The 20,779-nt window shown below is 39.6% G+C and overlaps 2 protein-coding genes across 5 annotated transcripts; one reads left to right on the top strand and one right to left on the bottom strand.

Moving 5' to 3' along the window:
- Nucleotides 1-292: 292 nt before the first annotated feature.
- Nucleotides 293-6,998, bottom strand: LOC115748460 (protein FAR1-RELATED SEQUENCE 7-like). Of its 4 annotated transcripts, none has more exons than XM_048280153.1 (3): nt 6,750-6,998; nt 3,460-5,734; nt 293-337 (listed from the first exon to the last, which is right to left on the bottom strand). In XM_048280153.1, the coding sequence occupies exons 2-3, from the start codon at nt 5,679-5,681 to the stop codon at nt 319-321; spliced, it is 2,241 nt and encodes a 746-aa protein (XP_048136110.1). In that variant the 5' UTR covers nt 5,682-5,734; nt 6,750-6,998; the 3' UTR covers nt 293-318. The 4 variants fall into 4 exon arrangements, with proteins under 4 accessions (XP_048136110.1, XP_030540813.1, XP_048136109.1 ...); XM_030684953.1 differs by lacking the exon at nt 293-337 and adding an exon at nt 936-960; XM_048280152.1 differs by lacking the exon at nt 293-337 and adding an exon at nt 2,995-3,166.
- Nucleotides 6,999-11,048: 4,050 nt separating this feature from the next.
- LOC115748462 (F-box/LRR-repeat protein 4) lies at nt 11,049-20,160 on the top strand. Its single transcript, XM_030684956.2, has 8 exons — nt 11,049-11,451; nt 15,326-15,577; nt 15,767-16,173; nt 16,565-16,750; nt 17,556-17,748; nt 18,239-18,315; nt 18,602-18,752; nt 19,559-20,160. Exons 1-8 carry the CDS (start codon nt 11,185-11,187, stop codon nt 19,853-19,855), a joined length of 1,830 nt encoding a protein of 609 aa, XP_030540816.1. The 5' UTR covers nt 11,049-11,184; the 3' UTR covers nt 19,856-20,160.
- The last annotated feature ends 619 nt before the right edge of the window (nt 20,161-20,779 follow it).

The following is a 20,779-nucleotide window of genomic DNA, read 5'->3' as shown; positions in this document are numbered from 1 at the left end:
AGAATTCTTTCATGTGTAGGATGTGGCAACGAACAGAACAAAGGTTCTAGAATCTGCCTAAGAGGATCGGTGAATTGGCAATGCGTTTTTTCATGTCATAGATTAAGCAGTACGTCCATATAAATTTGTAGGTATCGTATCTTGTGTCGAAGTTATGAGCCCATGGAAAAAGAAACTTCTTGCTTATTTTCCTTAATTTTTTGGGCAATTTTTTTCTTGTAAAACTTACTTCCGTTCATCCATTCAACAAGCATGAATTCGGCGAGGAATGTACAATCATACCTGACGCATGAGGGCGTGTAAATCCTTCTCCACGTATTAAATTTGAGCCTGCAATCTCCATTAATAAAGTTTTCTGTCATGTAATGCCCACAAGCTTGACCAACTCTTTCAAAAGCTCATTCACTCTACAATATTGTCATGTTCAAATAGGAAAAGACTTCACCTTTTCCTCTTTTGCTACTCCCGGAGTTTGAGACCAGGTCTCATCACTACGGCCAGCCCGCCCCCACGCAGCACTAGTTTCTTAACTCCAAAATGTCTCGATTCTTTACCGTGTTCGTTCACTATGCACCGCAGTTTCTCATCAGACTCGACCATCTCAATCATTCTTGTATCGTCGAAATTTAGTCCAAATCCTATCAAGCAGGAAAATCTCACTTTGATAGCACAATCCAGGAATACGGTGGCTAAACCAAGACAAATTATTAATGCCATTGGCCGATCTTAGTAATGAAGCTTGAGATGAATCATATGCTTCACAGGATTTTATAGTTAAAAAAAAATTTGCGACATATGTTTCTTGCCGATTCTCTATAGTGATCTGTAATTTGGTGTTAGCCATGTGAGTGCACCAGAACCAATCAATTTCCATTGTAAGAGGTGATTGACAACCCTAAGATCATATCTTGCCTACTCAATTACTCCAAGAAGGCCACGGCCGATAACTACTACAAATTCCTTTAGAAGTATATAAAATTAGAACTGAACCCATTGTATTGCTAAAAACAAAGAGAAAATGAAGCATACACAGATCACTGCGAAGTGTTAAACTATCCTAACCCAGACTAAATTTGGACAAGCAGGCAATACCTTTCTGAGAAACTGACGATGCAAGCTGCAGAGCCAACTCCAGGAAAAAAGCTTCACCAGAACATTCTTCAATGCCCATTCAAGTTCTTATTCTTTCCGCTCGAAAATTTTCCCAGTTTTTAACTTTACAGCCACATAAAACTCTAGCTACAGTTGTTCTGTTCTCTTTTTCATGTTTCTGTAATCATTCAGGATTTTGGATCGATAACCATACCCTATACACTCTCCCGAGCAGAGTGGTTCAAGGACTTAGTTTTCTTCTCAGAATAGCATTGGTCACCTGCCTTAAAAGGATGCTCTTAAAGAGATGCATGGACAGTGACCCAACAATCAAAACATACTTTGACATTGGCTTGAAAGAAAAATTCACGAAAATAATGAGAAATCCGTTCTCTCTGTACGATGTCAGCAAGTTTCAGTTGAAGTGTATTAAGGCTAGTTCAGAGTATACAACTGAATAACAAAATGTAACTAGAGGAGAGCATGATTTATTCTTGATCTATGATTTTCACAGAGCACTAGGCATGTTCAGATCTCAAATCATATTCAAGCTCAAGGCTTCAAGTGGAGGCATCAGGAGATGATGTTAACATATCGTGACAGTTACCATAGTGTTCCTAAAATTTGTCTAGGTTGTCCTACATGATATGAACATGGACTCTATGAAGCACTCGATCAGGAAAATCTCAATTCATGCATTTCTGAATCTTGTCTCATTACAGGTGTTGTACATCAGCTTCAGCCTCAGTAATCTAAGCTACATATCAATGGCACTCCTGAGCTACTTATTATCTGCCCACAAGCAAGTTCAACTCTAAGCTAGCTACATATGCCACTTGGTTCCCTCTGCCAAATATTCTCTCATGATTTCTCCTGGTGAGAGTAGCCTAACTTGCTATAACAAGAAGAAGCTCATTTCTGTTGCCATAAGGACAAACCTATCTGCCGCACAGTTGTGATTGCCCTAGTTTTCTCATTTATTTAAGTGCTAATAGATAGATATCCACTAAAGAGCTACTCGGGCATCTTAAAGAACAAATTATGCTGCTTCCTGAGCCAGTATCACACATACGACTGAGAGTTTCTACTGTGCATCTGTGAGATATTTCATTTTGCATTGTCTTCATCACTATTGCAATTCGTACTCAAATCTGTACTATGAGAGTTATTCAGCACACTCCAATATAGTGGAACATTTCAACATCGCTGAATAACAGAAGTTTGTCGGCTATGATATGTCCTATTAAAGCCGCATAGGGAAAGAACATGTGTGGCCATATGATACAAGAGATCAGCCACATCATGGAACGTCATATGGCATTTCCAAATATTGCTGGAAAAATGATTACCAAATAGACTCACATCCACTGAGTAACTTTCTGAACTACAACTAAGGTGCTGGAGCGCGACTGATTATTGAATCAGACATTTCTATTAGATGAACTTTACTTTTCCTTTATGTTCATGTCAGATTTTCAGGGTGAGAAAAAATTGAAATGCAAATCGCCACAACTCATGCATATCATTAACTTCACTATGATTACCTCATTAAAAGGCCAGACCAGCAGGTGTCTCTTGCTAACTTATGCTGCTCTGCACCAAAATTAAGAGTCATCCATGTCTCCATTTTCTTTTGCCACAGTTACACGAGAGAGAGAGAGAGAGAGAGAGAGAGAGAGAGAGAGAGAGAGAGTCCCGGTAAAGCCCCAGGACGGCATATTGTTTTGAAACGAGGCCCTCCGTAATGCGACATAAAGACTCCTTTATTTTTGAAATTTCATAAACCTAAAATAAAACTGAACTAAATTAAATGATAAATGAATAAAAAGAAAAAGCAAAAAAAAAAAGTGACCTTTGAAAAAAGGGGAAAAAAGCCGGCTATGAGAGAGAGAGAGAGAGAGAGAGAGAGAGAGAGAGAGAGAGAGAGAGAGAGAGAGAGAAGAGAGATTGGATAACTTGGAGGAAATTACACCAGAGCACGGTCTACAGGTTCTTCAAACATCAGGTCAACTTTCCAAAGACAATCAGGGGGCTTGTGGTGGTTTCCCCCCACTAGAAGTTTGTCAAAGTTTGCCTCTTGAAACTGAAGGTACAATTTCATTGCAAGAAAATTTTAAGCATAGTTCTTCATTCGCTCTCGTCAATTTATCCCCTCCCTTACCCCTAGCCTCTGAGGTGAGATAAACAGAGTAAACCAACAAAAAGAACTAGCAGAATGCATAATTTCATAGCCACATAATTTCACATCTGATTGAGAAAGCTTTTATACCGTATAAAACAAGTTCATGCCTTCTTCTTACAAAAGTCAGGCTTGCTAGAAAAGAAACTGTAGACGCACTCTAAAATACAAAATTATCTTAAACTTACCTCTGCCAGCAAAGTTTCCTCCCACCCTCATGCATAATTTCATATGCAAGTTTGTATTTCTCAAAAGATGTGGCACCAAACTCTACATATTTGGCTGCAATTTCACGAAGACTCCAGATCATCTTAGCTTTAATTTCGTGGGAGCTACCTCCTGAATCAAAATCACGTATAGTGCCATACTCAGCACTCCTCGTCCACCTATGTAGGATGTAGCGAGATGGAAGCTCCCTAATATCTAGAATCTGGAACAATCTCAAAGCATGTCTACACAATACACCCTCTGATTCAAACATTTGACAGCCACAACTCACATCGAGATTGGATGTACAAAAGGTAACGATATGCTTCTCATTCTCATTGCCGCACTTACGGATCAGATATCTGCTGATGGCCCCTTGTTCATGAATCTTGGCACCCAGATAACTGTAGCTTTGTAAAAGTTCCCTCTGGAAAACTTTGAAAACAGAAAGGGTATAAAGCCTCCTACATTGCTCTTCCATCGGTTCATTTGTCTGCAAAAATGCCTGCAGGTTGAATGAGTTATAATCTTCTTTCCTTTCACTGCCACGACGTTGCTCCAAACCTTGCTCATATCTCACAACAAATTCTTCAAGTGACGTTTGAGAATTTAAATATGGATAAAAAAAGGCATCTAGACCTCCATCGATGGGAATTCCAGCAAAAAATGTTCCACGCAAGTACAGTGGAACCCAGTTTTCACGCTTTTCATACATTTCCTTCAGCCAAGCATTTTCCCTCAAGCCATATTTGCTGAGAAGAGCATCCCATGCAGCATCAAATTCACCAACTGTATGACTTTGATAAACACACTTCTCATATTCATATTTACATTCACTACTCAATGGACTCAAATGCTCACATTCTTTTGCCTTAATTTGCCACATTGAAAATCGATGATGACTCGAAGGAAAGACCTGTGCAATCGCTTGCAGAATGGAATCATCCTGATCAGCTATTATGGACTTGGGATGACACCCAGACATTGCCCTGAGCCATGTCTCAAACAACCATATGAAGGACTCCGTTGATTCATCAGCAACTAGAGCACATCCAAGAAGAACTGCCTGCTTGTGGTGATTAACACCAACAAAAGTAGCAAATGGCACCACATAATTGTTTTGCTTATAGGAGGTATCAAATATGATGGCATCACCAAACTGACTGCAGGAAAACCTGGATCTGCCATCAGCCCAGAAAAGACTCCTACAACAACCCATCTGTACATCAACAGCACAAAAGAATCCGATGTCCTCAGCTTGTCGGTTCTGAAAGTAATTATGAAGCACGGTATACCAATCACTTCCTATGTTGTTCATATGATGTTTCTTGAGGAGGCTCCCATTGTGCTTTTTAGCAATGTCTAGTTTTTCCGATGTTTCATTAATCTCATCTAAAAATTTCCTAGAAGCTGAACCTCTGTTGGCTTTCATTTGCACCTCAAGCTCATGGTTATGCTCTAGTTGATAACGATCAACAATCCATCTTCCATTATCATGCCTCTTAATCCTCATAAATGCACCACACCCAACCCTAGAAGGATGCTGAAATCCTTCCTTCGAGCAGACAAATCTCCGAGAAGTAATCGAACCATCATTCTTTGATCGAAACAACTGACCGATACGAACTCTAAATCCCACATTCCCAGCATATGTATCATAATGCTGGTATGCTTTGTTAGCTGAATCAAACTTTAGACCCACAAAAGGCTCAAGTTTCACTTGTCCTTCATTTGCCCCCGGTTTAACGCGTTTGGCACTGGCAATACTTGAAGAAGATGAGCATCCATTATTGACAACATCAAGCTGTTTTATCCGAGGCTTACGGCACAAATCAACTACTTTAGCAGTTGTTGCTGAACTTTTGCACTGGGAATTGGCAGGGTGATTCTCCTCACAAGCATCGAGATCATGATTATGATCTTTCGCAAATTGGTCAAGGACCCACTTGCCAGAATCAGATTTTTTCACCCTTATGAACGCAGGGCATCCTGTCCTTGAATTAATCTGAAACCCTTCTTTCCAGCACACAAATCTCCTATTACAAACCGATCCATCCACTCGCGATCGATACAATTGACCAGACCGTATTTTAAAACCCACTCGTGATGCATAATTGCCATAGAAAATACGAGCATCATCTGCGGTATTAAACTCCAACCCCACATATGGCTCTTGTTCAAACTCTTCTTCCCCCACCCCCATTGAAATGCCTCTCACATACAGCACCAAGCATTACTCAGTCTGTAAAGCTGTACCTGAAATAAGAAAATAAAGTAAGCAAGAAAATGTAGAAACCTCAATAAATCAGCTCATTGTAACTATAGCTAAATGTCAGGAGAATCAAAGACTTGACACATAAAGGACATTACTTTAAAAAATGCTAGCATTGTGGGTATAGAAAGAGTCATGCTAGATTTACTCAAACTAGTCGACAAAATTCGAATAAAAGTGATACGGCCAACCGCGAGTGGTTCTTTAAACAAATGGATCATAGTGAACACTCTATAGGAGTCTGCCATAGTATACCAATTTTCGTAAACCACATCTGTACAGCTAGCATTATTCTTATGCAACCCAAAAACTCAACTTAGACATTCTAATCTATCACTGACTATCTCCTGATTTAGTTCAGCCACCAGGCCCAACAGAAAGCAGCATCAGGAATATCAGTAGTCGTTTTTGCATTGTCACATATACTACACTAAAACCAGTAATTTCCTAATACCAATAGAACAGACAGAATACTAGATTGTTTGTCTACGCTGAATAAGAGTCGAACCAAATCCAATCGAATCAATTCTAAGCAAAGCGACCACAGTCGTGGTAATCAATGGTTGGGTGTATCCCTGACGAGATTTCGCAAGAGGCCTCGGGTTCGAACCAATCTGGGAAATTTATCCACAAAGCCACATGAATGCACCCGCTCCGGTAGTTGGAATGGCAGTAGTAGTTGCCCGGGCCAACCCCTAGTAGTTGGTCAGTCCCTTTAGTGCACATGAGCAATAGCTACGACTGAAAAGTAAACACTCCTAGCGGGTATGAACCTCCCGCTTCGTTGGTCACTCCTTCACACCCTTTTGGTTGGTGAAAAGAAATTCTAAGCAAATGTCGATCAAGCACGTCACATTGTATCGCGAACGCTCGCTTCGGATACCGCAGACAATCATCCTCGCATACCGACCGAGGATCTTGAAACCCTTTAGGCTCTAGTGAAGCAGACAAATCAAGAACGGTTCTAACATTCGACAACCCCTCGCAAAGAAATTTCACCTTATGACATCGACGGAGAGGGACGGTGCTTGGTTCTCTCCCTAGTGTCATGTCTCTGCAGATTAGAGGAGGAACAACACAGCGGGCTTGTGTAAGCTCCGGCTGTACCGGCAGAGAACCGCCACCTCCTCCTCCTACTATTCCTCCTTCTTCTTCTTCGTGGGATTTATGGCCTCACTCTTGACTCTTCGCTCGCGGGAAATGGAACTGACGATGATGGCAAATGAGTTCGGAGCTTGAGCGTTGGGAGTGGATTGGGGGCTTTTGCGATGGCAAGGACGGAATGGCAAAAAACCAAAAAAAGGGGGCTTTAAGGTTTTCTTCTTTATCAATTTTTGCCCCCAACAAGATAAATTTTATTCAAGAGAGGCCCAAACTATAGGCATCACATCATTTTAAGCTCCCTTAGTTGGTTCCTATTTTGGTAATAATAGTCCTAGGTTAGCTCCCAAATAGCATCATGAGATGGACCTTGTCGACAGGTGGCCCCGTTACACTAGTTAAATTTACTAACAAAAAAAAAAAACTCGAAACTGTTGCATATATGACAAATTTACTCCGACATCAAAATTGATATACCCGTGATAAATTTACCCTCCGTTAGTTTTCGTCAAATTGTATTGTCAAATTACTGACTTAAATGACATAGTTAATGAGTACACCGATTTGAGGGTTTTTTTCCCTCCATTTATTACATGCGTGTACCTGTTCGAGGTTTTGTGTGGTAATAATTTAATTTATCGAAAACTAATTTAGGGTAAATTTGTTACACGTTTATCGGTTTGAGATTTTTTCCGCTCAAAAAATTAATCTGAGGTAAACTTGTCATAAAGTGTATAAGTTTGAAATTTTTTTGCAGTCGAAAGATTAATTTAAGATAAATGAAAAATAAAACACGCGTCTTGATAAGATTGTTTTTTGACCCAAAATATATATATATATATATATATATATATATATATATATATATATATATATATATAACATTGTTTGTTTCGAATGGGGCTTATCAATTTTAGGACCGATAGTGAGATTATGCCTCGACGGCACCGATCAAATTAACTGAAACTAAATTCTCGTACTTTAGTTGAACTCTTGGAAAATGAAAAACTCGCGTGTCCTAATGAAATTACCTACTTCAAATAGTTACATTTACAAAGCATAATTAATACCAAATTACAAGTGATCCGAGGGGACACTTTTCAAGATTTTTTCCCCACGAAACATATGTTTCCCAAATTAAAATATCATAAGTCAGTATTTATCTTCCTTAAACCGTATGAATAAAGACACAGCCCGTACACGGCAAAAAAACAAAAACCAGAAAATCACGAGCATATTTGAAATCCATAGCACCTTAAGTAAGATCAATACCACGAAACTTCAAACTGGTACTCGACAAATTTACTCAAATCCTAAATTGATATATTTACGACAAATTTACTCTCCGTTAGTTTCTATCAAATTTGACCGTCAAATTATTAAGTTGACATCAATTTGGGGTTTTACCTTTCGTTCGTTTGTGACATGCGTACTAATTTGAGATTTTTTATGCTATTAACTTGATTTAACGGAGACTAACGGATGACAAATTTGTCACAGATGTACCAGTTTGGAGTTTTTATGGTATTAATCCAAATAATTAAGCTTGTATTATTTTCACAAAAAATGAATGATTCTGAAAAATATTTTCTCAAGGCAAATGTCTTTTTTTTTAAAAAAAAAAATTACGATCAATCTTTAAAATTTGTCACAAGGCTATTTTAATCGCCTTTTCTTAACAAGCCCACACACAACGGACGTGCCTTTGATTTTGTTGTGCAGGGGCTTTCCCTCTAATGTTTTCGTTCTTAAAACAAAACCCTTTGATTTAAAAATCAATATTTGACTCATCTTTTATCGGACGGGCGATAATGCCCAATATGATAGCGGCAATTACGTGGCGACCGTCCCCACCATTTTATCCTTAAAAGGTACGAAGTTAGCATATAATCATCGGCGCTTTTTTTTTTTTTTGGTCGGAATATAATCATCGGTTTTTGAACATCAAGAAGAGTCACTAAGTGGCACATTTATAAATATTGTGGAACTAAACTCACTACCGAGTGGGTTATTAAGTGGCCACAATACTTCTTTAGCGGGTCTAAATGACAAACGTTAAAACATGAAAAAAGCGTTAAAGTGTTACGTGATTACGTACTATTGATCACTTCATATTACATGCATGAAAGTAATTTAATAGACAAATGTAACACTTGCAGCAATGTTTAAAGTGACTTTTATGTCTCGTTTAAATGATACGCCGCTCCGATCATCTTGCATGTCACCACATGCATTAATCGTGCGTTTCTCATGCACGAAATTATTTTATACTCTGTTTGGATAAAGTGGTTGGGAAGGTCAAGAAGGGATTCAGAATATTATGAGGGGAAAGAAGAAAAAGGATTTGCAAAATTTAAATTACATCGTTTCCATGGACGCTCGCAAGAGAAATATTATAAAGTAAATATACGTGAACAAGAGTATAAGTACAAAGAAAAACAATAAATGTGTTTAGGTGATACACAAATATCTCCAATTCCCTCTTTGTCCGTCCATACTTGGAGAGATTTATGGGGATTCAAAATGTACATGAAATTAACCGGAACCATCCCTCCTCATCCTATCGAATCCTTTCCTCTTAGTCCTTCCATTTTTGGAAAAGCCTTTGTAGCCCTCGAAATTTAAGCTAAAAAAATCCGCACCTAAGAACTAATTCTCCTTGCCGCTCACAAGGACGTTGAGAGACGACGCGGGGAGGAAGGACCATCCCAGATTGCGGCTCACAGGTGAACAATCTTATAACCTTTGGGCCCCGCATCACGGTCCGGGTAGAACCTCAACCGAGGATGGACCGTGATGCCGACAACATCATTTGATTGCCGCACCAATTCTAGCCCGCCAACATCTTTCGTTTCAATCAAATGAGGCTATAATCAGAAAAGACAGGTGGTTTGTGAAGTGGCAGAATCTTGGGCTGTTTTGGCTGGCGACAGTGTCGACATCTATTGATGTCTTTGCTTCTTTGAAGTTCTTGTTGTGCGACGGTCATTTACTCTTGGGGCCTTTGCTCTCGTGTGATTTGTTCATGTGCCTGGGTTTAGATCATGTTTGTGTTTCTGAACTGCAGAAACAGTACGAGGGCTTTCCAATTTTGGGAATAAATATACTACAAGTGCCATAACTTTTGTACGACGCTCATTTGAGTGCCGTAACTTTTAAAAATTGATCACTTGAGTGCCATCGGCGATTTGGCTGATTAGAAATTTTACGTGGACACCATACAAGAGTTATGACACTCGTGGTGTACTTATCCCTCGATTTTGTGTCAAAGGCAATTATAAGAGTGATATATGTCCTGTCACGTGCATGCGTCCATAATGTAGGTGTCTGTTAAATGTGTTCTTGTTGGAAATATTAGGATTGATCTACAAAATTATATGCAAATGGTGTCTGCATTAGGTGTATTGGGAGCAATTAATTAAATATTCTAAGTTGTAAATAGCCTTTTAAAATAAATGGATCGGACACTTAATTCATCGCAAGCTGTCATATCGCTTAATATTTACCCAATCATTTGTCACCGTAATGAACTTGTCATTGGCGCGCAATCATGTTACTGTTTTTTTGTTTTTTTGGGCATTTCCTACCAAAACCACCTTTGATGTCGACATTTTCCCTTTTAGTCCTTAATTCCTATCCAAATTAACCACGTTAAGAATAGAGGACTTAAAAAGTGAAGGCAAATTACACATGAAACCCTCGAAAATAACCGAGTTGAAAAGGTTTATTTACGGGTGATTTGGAGCTCTTTTGGTCGTAAAGTTGAATTCCTTAGTCGATCATCCATCTCCGGAAAATGTCGGTCCGCTTGTGACGTATGCGCGTCTTGTAGACCGTACATAAGACCGGTTCGAATTTAATACGATTTGTACTTGGCAAGGCGGTGATAACATTAATTATGACTTGGAGCGAACATTTCGACTGCAAGCGCGGAATTTCTATAATAGAACATAAAAGGTTATCGATATATATATTTTTCGGAAAAAGGTTATGTCCACAGTCCACGTGAATCATTCCTCCCTGCCCAATTTACCCATGAAGAATAACTTTGTATGTTAGAGCACCAACAAATATTGAGAAAATCAATTTCACAAAATGGAAAAAAAGAATGGGTAAAAATGTAAAATTGAAGCGGACCGTTTGGCAACATGTCATCCATGAACCGCCCAAAGCCGAGGAGTATATATAAACCCCCGCCTCCTCCGCGTCCTCCGCCTGACACCGCCCACTGCACAGCTCGCTCCCGCCTGAGACACACCCACAGGCAACCGACCCACCTTCCATTTCTCTATCGTCCTCGTCGATTCGGTGGGAATCGACTGATCAACCGGCCATGCGAGGCCACGACAGGATCAACAACTGCCTCCCGGACGAGCTGATGGTCGAGATCTTCAAGCGGCTGGACTCGAAGTCGACCCGCGACGCCTGCTCCCTCGTCTGCAAGCGGTGGCTCGGCCTCGAGCGGCTCACCCGCACCACCCTCCGCGTCGGCGCGTCCGGCGCCTCCGAACTCTTCTTCAAGCTCCTCTCCCGCCGCTTCACCAACGTGAAGAACGTACACGTCGACGAGCGCCTCTCCATTTCCGTACCGGTTCGACTCGTAAGCTATCGAATTCACCATTGCTGTGTTGCAATTTTCATTTTTGTAATTTATGTCTGCGCGATTTTGGTCGCGTGTCGTCGATTATAGAATTCGGTAGTGGGTCTCGAGAACTAGGACTGGTCGAAGAAGTGACGGTTTGAAGGCCTATTGATCTTGATCTCTCTGTGGCCTTGTTCTACCGAAGTAATCTCGTTTTCTGTGATTATGTGAGTTCAAGCCTCTATATTGTGAGAAATGATGGTGTCCCTACCTATCCCCAAAGGAAAAAAAAATGGTGTTTCCCGTACTACCTGCACTGTAGATCATTCCTGTGCATGGAATGGTGGAAGAAAATTGGGGGAACATTGCATGTCTAAAAGCGGGTATGATGGGGGTCAACTTCGATAAAATTTTACTTAGAAATGGTATGTAGATGGTTAAGTTCTTCATGCTAAACTAGAAACTGTCACTTGGTATACATTCTGAGATTAATTGTTAACATCCTACACAAGATCATATGTAAGATTTATCTTTTGAGAAGCAACTGTTAATTTTTGGCAAATATTATTGTGAAGGATTATCCATATTACAAGCCATTTGATGACGTCAACACGAGCTATCCTCTGTTATCAATATCGTCCTAAACATCAAGGTTTAGTTCATGGAACAACTGTTAAAAATTGGGGGAACATTGCTTGTCTAAAAGCGGGTATGATGGGGTTCAATTTTGATAAAATTTTACTTAGAAATGGTTTATAGATGGTTAAGTTCTTCATGCTAAACTAGAAACTGTCACTTGGTATACATTCCGAGATTAATTGTTAACATCCTACACAAGATCATCTGTAAGATTTATCTTTTTAGAAGCAACTGTTAATTTTTGGCAAATATTTATTGTGGAGGATTATCCCGATTACAAGCCATTTGATGACGTCAACACGAGCTATCCTCTGTTATCAATATCGTCCTAAACATCAAGGTTTAGTTCATGGAACAACTGTTAAAAATTGGGGGAACATTGCGTGTCTAAAAGCGGGTATGATGGGGGTCAATTTCGATAAAATTTACTTAGAAATGGTTTGTAGATGGTTAAGTTCTTCATGCTAAACTAGAAACTGTCACTTGGTATACATTCCGAGATTAATTGTTAACATCCTATAAAAGATCATATGTAAGATTTATCTTTTGAGAAGCAACTGTTAATTTTTGGCAAATATTTATTGTGGAGGATTATCCCGATTACAAGCCATTTGATGACGTCAACACGAGCTATCCTCTGTTATCAATATCGTCCTAAACATCAAGGTTTAGTTCATGGAACAACTGTTAAAAATTGGGGGAACATTGCGTGTCTAAAAGCGGGTATGATGGGGGTCAATTTCGATAAAATTTTACTTAGAAATGGTTTATAGATGGTTAAGTTCTTCATGCTAAACTAGAAACTGTCACTTGGTATACATTCCGAGATTAATTGTTAACATCCTACGCAAGATCATATGTAAGATTTATCTTTTGAGAAGCAACTGTTAATTTTTGGCAAATATTTATTGTGGAGGATTATCCCGATTACAAGCCATTTGATGACGTCAACACGAGCTATCCTCTGTTATCAATATCGTCCTAAACATCAAGGTTTAGTTCATGGAACAATGAGAGAACAACTTAAGTCGTTCGAGGATGTAGCTGGTGTGAAAGATTCCCTTTATTGAACATTGAAATTGTTGATAGTAGCGTTCCGATCATCAATGTACCATAAATGAAGCATCTTTTAAATCATGATTGCCGGGTGAATAATATATGCTGATGGGCTGCAATAAATTTTGTTGAAAGGAGTCTTTTGCATTTGAATTGCATGACTTCATGATCAGATCATTTTTTAGTTTCAATGTCTTTGGCTCTGGAAGTGCACTAGGTGGTATCAATTGGGGCATTTGCATCCAAGTGTGAATCCCCACAAAATCAAATACTTGATTCGCGATTAATGCCTGAAGAACAGACACTTGCTCTTCAAAGACTCTTGTCTTCCCGTCTTTCCAAACCAATCAAACTATAGAAAGAGAAATTAAGGATACCCGTTTGGTCTTATATGCGGTATCTGAATATCCTGCCATACCCATAATTCTTACTTAACCGACCAACTATAACCTAGCATCATTGGCTTAGCTCTATAGAGGCAATGGAATTCTTCAAGTACCAATGAAAATCCTTCAACCATTGTTTTTAGTTAAACATTGCTCTTACTCTTGAGCTATTGACCTGTTGTTTGTTGTTGTATTATCATTCAAGTCTGTATTTCCAAAGGGAACGATAATTTGCGCATATATAAATGCACCCTTTGCCTTTACTGGTAAAGGTAAACACAAATAATTTGGCTAGGGTTCTTCGTCTATACTTTCTGGAAGAGGTCAAAATAGTTGCATGAATGATTTATTTTGGATAAGTACTAAGAAATTCGTTATGAGAAATCTAGGGAGTGCCACCCATTTACAAAATGAACTTGCAGGCACAAAGAGCTCAAAGACATGCATGGATGATGTTAGTTGTTATCTTTATCATTTGTGGCACTTTCGGATCAGTAATTGGCTTTTTCTCTAGTTTCTCAGAACATCGAGTGTGAATCAAACCCACTTTTTAATTGAAATTGAGATATGGATACAAGTTTTTCCTTTACGAATCAAATAGATTCATATTTGAAAGAGGTTGACAATAAGTTCTTTCATAATTGACTATTTGTCTCTCTATTAGTGGTGTTCTAAAAATGTGAGTGTTTTGGTAAATAGCTTTCTAAACTTATGGACTGAGTGAAATTGCAAAATGGAAAGATATGTACAAGTTAGACCTTTCTTTTACCACTTGGTGGAAAGTCGTCAGGTGTGAATTCATTAGGTACCTATGACTCGATTGATAAAATAGTATCTCTCTCCAAAAAGCGTACTTTTTTCACCGCAGCATTTTGTTCCAAATGAACAAGATATTGAGGAATTGTCCTTAGGGAAAGTCATAAATGTGACCAAGTTCCCCATTCAGTCCAAACCTGTTGCGATTTGGATTTAGTGGTTCGTACTAAACTTTTGAAGGTTCAGATTGTATGCTGTCATCAATTGCCGTTGCCACGCTTTAACATCATTTGTCATTTCATTTTCATTTGTGATTGCGAAGTTCTAATTTGATGGACATATATGAACGGTCGGAGTGAATGTCTAAAGAAGATTAGGGTGATTGATTTTATTGAATGAGAAGTGCTAGGATAAAGAGGAAAAGAATAACTATGAATTTTTTGAATTGTGAGGAGACAAATCAATGGTTTGTACCCACCGATTGGTGGCCGAGTTGGTTTGAGTTTAGTTCCTTTCACGAGAGGTCCTGGGTTCAAAACTCCTCGACGCCGGTGTCTTAAGTGAGGGGTCGTGGTGGTGGGCTCCTGCGCTAGCCCCTCCCGAGGACTAGTCGTGCTCCACCGCCGTGTTGAGCGAAGCTCGCCGGCCGCGCGGAACCTCGCTCATAAAAAAAAAAAAAATCGATGGTTTGTATTAAAGAGAGACAAAAAAGTACCCCTAGAGGTACTGCAAGCAAATCAAAGGGAGTTAGGTGCATTGAGAAGATTGAAGAAGGTTTATGAAAATGGGAAAGAAGAAAGCGACGAAAACAACTTGAAATGAAGAGACATAAGGGGGAAATGTTTTGGTATAGAAGAGTCCTCATCGCACCTGATGGTTAGTGACTAATTGAGAAGTAAAGAAATAGGTTATGAAGCAGCTAGACTAAAATGCACAAGTGCATCAGGGGGGCAAAACCAACCTCTTCAGCATGGGTTTAAAGTGGCTACAATATCTGTTCCATGCAGGCTTATTGTCATTTGCATGGTTTGTGAGAAATTTTATTTACTCTTCAGGGAAGAAGACATCTCAATGATCAGTTTGCAGATGCAGCACTTCTATTTCTTAGGTCGCATGATGAAACTGAGAGAAGCAATGTTGCAGACGTAGTTGAGTCTTATTCACTGTCAGATGGTGGATTGGCTGTTCTTGGTGAAGGTTTTCCGAATCTGGAGAAGTTAAGCTTAATCTGGTGCTCCCACATCTCAAATGCGGGGTTAAGATCCCTTGCTGAGAGTTGTATGTCCTTGAAATCTTTGGACTTGCAGGTAGGTACTTTACTTTAGTAATTTTTATAATTTTCAGGACTCTCATCTCTTTATCCGTAGATTTTGTTTCCCAATCTCATCAACCTTCTAGCTAGTGTCTAGATTCCTATATAATCGGAGCTTTCTAAAGGAGACATTAGTTTTCGTACAAGCTAGTAATAGTACATTTACACTTTTTCGCCTTTCTAGGGTTGCTATGTTGGAGATCAAGGCTTAGCTGCTGTTGGAGAGTGTTGCAAGCAACTTGAAGAGTTGAATTTGCGGTTTTGTGAGGGCTTGACTGACAAGGGGTTGGTTGAATTAACTGCTCGGTGTGGGAGATCACTAAAATCTCTCGGTATTGCTGCCTGTGCAAAAATAACAGATGCTTCCCTAGAAGCAGTGAGCTCTCACTGTCAATATCTTGAGACATTGTCATTGGATTCTGAGTTCATGCACGATAGTGGGCTTCTTGCTGTGGCCAGAGGATGCCATTTTTTGAAGGTCTTGAAGCTTCATTGTGTAAATGTTACAGATGAAACCCTGAGGACTGTAGGCAGGTGCTGTTTGTCATTGGAGGAGCTAGCTCTAAACAGTTTCCGGAGATTCACTGATATGTCAGTAACTCTTCAATATTCTTATTTAAAGTTTACACATTTCCTCTGGCTAGTTCTTCTCCGTATGTTTGATGAAGCTTTGCAAGAGTCCTTCCACTTTTTTGTCATTTTTGGTTGATGATGCATGAAAAGGTTTTAAAGCTGAGAAGTAGCACTGTAGCAGATACTGTTCTTCCCCTCATGTTATTTTTTGTTATTCTGTTATTGAAATTGTTGATAGGTCACTTCCACAGTGCCTAGGATATGCCTGTATTCTGTTTGGGCTTTTCTGGCAGGAGTATTATATTAATAACCTTTCTATCTTACACTGTATCAAGTAAAAGCTCACTCGTCCAGCCTTTCAAAATTTTTCTTTATGCTTTCATTTGACTTTTGTCGCATCTTGTTTCAGGGGTTTACACTCGGTTGGGAATGGGTGTAAAAGTTTGAAGAGTCTAACTCTGACCGACTGCAATTTCCTCACGGACAGTGGTTTGGGAATAGTTGCAACTGGTTGCAAACAGCTTACTCATCTTGAAGTGAATGGTTGCCATGGCATTGGGACTGTTGGACTGGAGTCAGTTGGGAAGTCTTGCTCGTATGTTTCTATAGGTTTTCCATATAAAATTAGTATAGCTTCTTTGGGTTTTCTTTTTTTTTTGGCCCTCATTTGGATGGTAGCTTCTATTGGTTGTTCTATCAGCCCTTGGTTGCAGGCTCATAACTTCGAGGAATTTTACTGGTCAGAAGCCATAACATGTAGAATTTATGCTTTTTCTGCAAGTAGCTTGTTAATTTCTTTTAATTTGGTTGCTTTCTTGCTCTCATTAGTATTCTCTACTGAAGGTCATGTATATTACAAGGTTCTCATCCTTGTTCCAAATGATGTTTTCTCCCATCATGAGAAATATTCCCTAGTTTTTTCACTGGCACCGCATTTTTACTTGACCGCTTAGCTTGCCAACAGAGTGATTAAGACCTGTACCGAAATATGCCCTTTGATTTGGTGTCATGTCTTCATGTCTGATTCGTAGACTGGATGATCAAAAGAATTGTCAACTTAGATAATCAATTTAGCTGTGCAATTTGCGATAGTTTTTAACGTTCAATAGGGTGTCCGTTGTTTTTCGACCAGACAGGTAGAGTTATCCTTTACTCTGGTCATTTTACTGGTAGACATGGTTTTCAAGGAAATATATCTTGGCTATTTCTCTGTGTTCTCCCTTACCTTCCGGAATGGACATACTAGGTTTTATTTATCTTTGACCAAGATGAACTCTTACAGCTTGCATTTGACAGAGAAAGAGCAAGATGTATCCCAATTCTAGATCTTCACATTTAGCTGAGCTATAAAGTTGTGGTTTTTTTGTTTGTTTTGGCTTAAAGCTCTCAATCTGATGCAGGAATCTCACTGAGTTGGCTTTGCTATACTGCCAAAGAATTGGCGCCCGTGCACTTCTTGAAATTGGTAGGGGCTGTAAATTTTTGCAAGCTCTTCACTTGGTCGATTGCTCCAACATAGGAGACGAAGCAATTATCAGTATAGCCAAAGGCTGCATCAATTTGAGGAGACTTCATATTCGCCGATGCTATCAGGTTGACTCTCTCTCTGCCTTTTATTGCCGACTTTTTGGTGCTACTAAATGATACCGCTGTAATTTTCATTTAATACAAGTAGGTGTGGTGGCCATGGGTTGTATTCTTGAGCTTAGGTTTTTTGGGAGGAAGGAAGCAATTGAGGCCATGATTAAAGGATGGTTGGTGAAAAAGAAGGTGTAGTTGTAGAAACCATAGATGAATGACAATTTAAGCTAAAAGTAGGGTAGAGAAGAAGGGCAAGAGGGAAGAGAAAAATTATTTTAGAGTCATCTGCGATCTGCACATCAAGATTTTGCTGCTGTTGGGTCTGTTTCTTAAACCATGACACTAGTCCTTTTAGGACTTCTGGTTTACCTTTCCCAATGAAAACCATGTTGCTGTTCTACACAGCATAGTGGTCGTCAGAGGTAAGGAGTAATCCATGGTGGTTATTTTGTTCTTCATGTGACATGAATTATTGTTTAAATCATTTTCTTCTCTCAAATAGATTGGTGACAAGGCAATTGTTGCGGTTGGTCGGCATTGCAAGGCTCTGACAGATCTAAGCCTTCGTTTTTGTGATAGGTAATGGTCTTCTAGATATCTTCCACTATTGTTCTGCAACTTCTCTCTCTCTCTCTCTCTCTCATGTGTATATTAAATGACTATCTATCATTTGTTATAGTCAGCTGTCAAGCTTGTTTATCATCTGTTTTCTCTACCCCACTTATCCGCACACCTCATTAGTGGAATAGTGTTTAGTTTGTTGTGGTGGTTGTACTATTTTTGGTCACTCCTTTGTAACTTTGTGAACCTTTTGGATTCTCGACACCTTCGATATTTTGCTGACCCTATGATTATCTTGATATAGAGTTGGCGATAGGGGCCTAATTGCTATTGGGAAGGGTTGCAACTTAACTGATTTAAATGTCAGTGGCTGTCATCAGATTGGTGATTCTGGAATTATAGCCATTGCAAGAGGTTGTCCTCAGCTCCGCTCCCTTGATGTTAGTGTCCTTCAGGTCTCTCTCTCTCTCTGAGACTTTCCCTCCTATCTCTTCCCTTGGAATATTTCTTTTTCTTATAAAGTAGTGATTTTTTCTTCCACTCAATGGACCTTGCTTTTATTTTATTTATTTTTGGGTTCATCGACCGCCGACCTCAACTAGTTTGGGATAAAGGTGTTGTTGATGTTGATGTTGATAAAGTAGTGATTTGTTAACAGGGAAAAATGTTTGAGTACATGAGGAATATAAAAGAACAGTGGAAGAAATAGTAACAAGACAGCTAGTTCGAAAAAAATTGGCACATGAAGCCCATAAACGCTTTCTTCCCTTGAAATCTTTCTGTCTGAATGTTGCACTGCTTGTGTTTATTCTTTTCTATTGTGGAATCTTTTGCATTCTGTTTGCCCATAATCCTGTTACTGCTTATTCTCTTTGACAATAGAACATCTGTTGTTGCGTAGCTTTTCTGTCCAAATTTCGCTACAAAAGGAAATATTTGGTTCATTTTTTTTTTCTCTAGTAGGAGTCCTTTAATTTCGTCTTGTGAATTTGCTCACTACTGGGTGTGCCCAGGGGCCACTGGCAATCTTTTTCAACTTGATGGATCCGTTACTGCAGTTATATAGGAGTCTTGAATGGGTTGGTGCGGTGTTTGCTTCTGTTGATCTGTCTTAATATATAGTTAGCTCTCGATCTTGTTTCCTTCTGGATCACCACAAGCCCGATCTTTTATTCCTTTTGGCTTTTAGACGCAAGAAACCATTTTCCCTCGTAACCTACTAGACACGAATTTATTTGCAAGATCGAAATATTCTCCGCAGAAATTGGGGGACATGGTGATGGCGAAGCTAGGAGAAGGGTGTCCCTTGCTCAGAGAGATAATCATTTCTCACTGCCGCCACATAACGGATGCTGGTCTGTCCCATCTGGTCAAAAACTGCAGCATGCTTGAAACGTGCCACATGGTTTATTGCCATGGCATAACCTCGGCAGGGGTTGCGACTGTGATTTCCAGCTGCCCCAACATCAAGAAGGTCCTGGTGGAGAAGTCCAAGGTCAGCGAGAGAACCAGACGCAGGGCTGGGTCGGTGATCTCCTACCTGTGTGTGGACCTTTAGAAAGAGAAGGGGCTCTCTATGGAAAGTTCAGATCTTTCTTTAATTTAATCTTTTTTCCAGAGTTCCTGGGGACATGCATTTTCTGGGTTGTGAACTCTGTTGATATTTTTCTTTCAGGCGCCATAGCTTTCTAATTAGGTTTTAATTAGCCGAAGTGGAAAGAAACGTAAGGTTATTTTGGTGTTTTCAAATGTCTGCATGCATGTAAGACTAAATAGATTTGTTGCATGCTGTTCTTAATAAGGTGGAGTCTTCTGAATTTCAATGACAGAGAAAAGCAAGACGAGAAGTCGCATTGGACGGTTTTTCTTTCTGTTGTGTGCCTTAAGATTTGCAGCTGGAAAATTTTTTATGGTATTCAATTGCTTCTGATCTTTCTACTCCTGGTTTTCACCGTGACACCATGGGAAATGGACTTTATGCTCCTTCGTGTTCCTTCCGGTTTTTGAGTGGGATCGGATCGAGAATCGATCACTCTTGATTTCGTTGTAGTCCCCCTCTCGCCCCCCCTCCCCCCCTCTCTCTCTCTCTCTCTATATATATATATATGATTTTGCATGGATCACTCTTGATTTCGTTGTAGTCCCCCCCCCCCTCTCTCTCTCTCTCTCTCTCTCTCTATATATATATATATATATATATATATATGATTTTGCATGGTTTCGGTATATGGGCGTCATGAGCACATCTGAATTGCCGGGGAATTCCTGGCTTTCGGGGGACATTAGTGTCGGTCTCACAGATTCTTGGAAAGTAGTGAGCTTGATTGGTCAAGTTGACTTTGCCTATTACTTGGATTCAGACCAGCTATCAGTTGGGAAGTATGTACGCTTTTCTGACGTCCACGTCGGTGATGTGTGTCGGACACATGCTTCGCCATGTAGTCGATACGTGGTTAACAGGCATGAGATATTTGACACGTGA

Source organism: Rhodamnia argentea, chromosome 6 (assembly GCF_020921035.1).
Source record: "Rhodamnia argentea isolate NSW1041297 chromosome 6, ASM2092103v1, whole genome shotgun sequence".
Lineage (NCBI taxonomy): Eukaryota > Viridiplantae > Streptophyta > Magnoliopsida > Myrtales > Myrtaceae > Rhodamnia > Rhodamnia argentea.
This window is presented reverse-complemented; position numbering and strand designations above follow the sequence as displayed.

What these genes read in the sequence shown, in the direction of transcription:
- LOC115748460 (XM_048280152.1), bottom strand. Translation starts at nt 5,681, where the DNA reads ATGGGGGTGGGGGAAGAAGAGTTTGAACAAGAGCCATATGTGGGGTTG. An exon ending in AGGAAACTTTGCTGGCAGAG is followed by an intron (nt 3,167 to 3,459) that starts GTAAGTTTAAGA and finishes CAGTTTCAAGAG; the next exon opens with GCAAACTTTGACAAACTTCT.
- LOC115748462 (XM_030684956.2), top strand. Translation starts at nt 11,185, where the DNA reads ATGCGAGGCCACGACAGGATCAACAACTGCCTCCCGGACGAGCTGATG. An exon ending in TCAGTTGGGAAGTCTTGCTC is followed by an intron (nt 16,751 to 17,555) that starts GTATGTTTCTAT and finishes AATCTGATGCAG; the next exon opens with GAATCTCACTGAGTTGGCTT. An exon ending in TTGATGTTAGTGTCCTTCAG is followed by an intron (nt 18,753 to 19,558) that starts GTCTCTCTCTCT and finishes TATTCTCCGCAG; the next exon opens with AAATTGGGGGACATGGTGAT.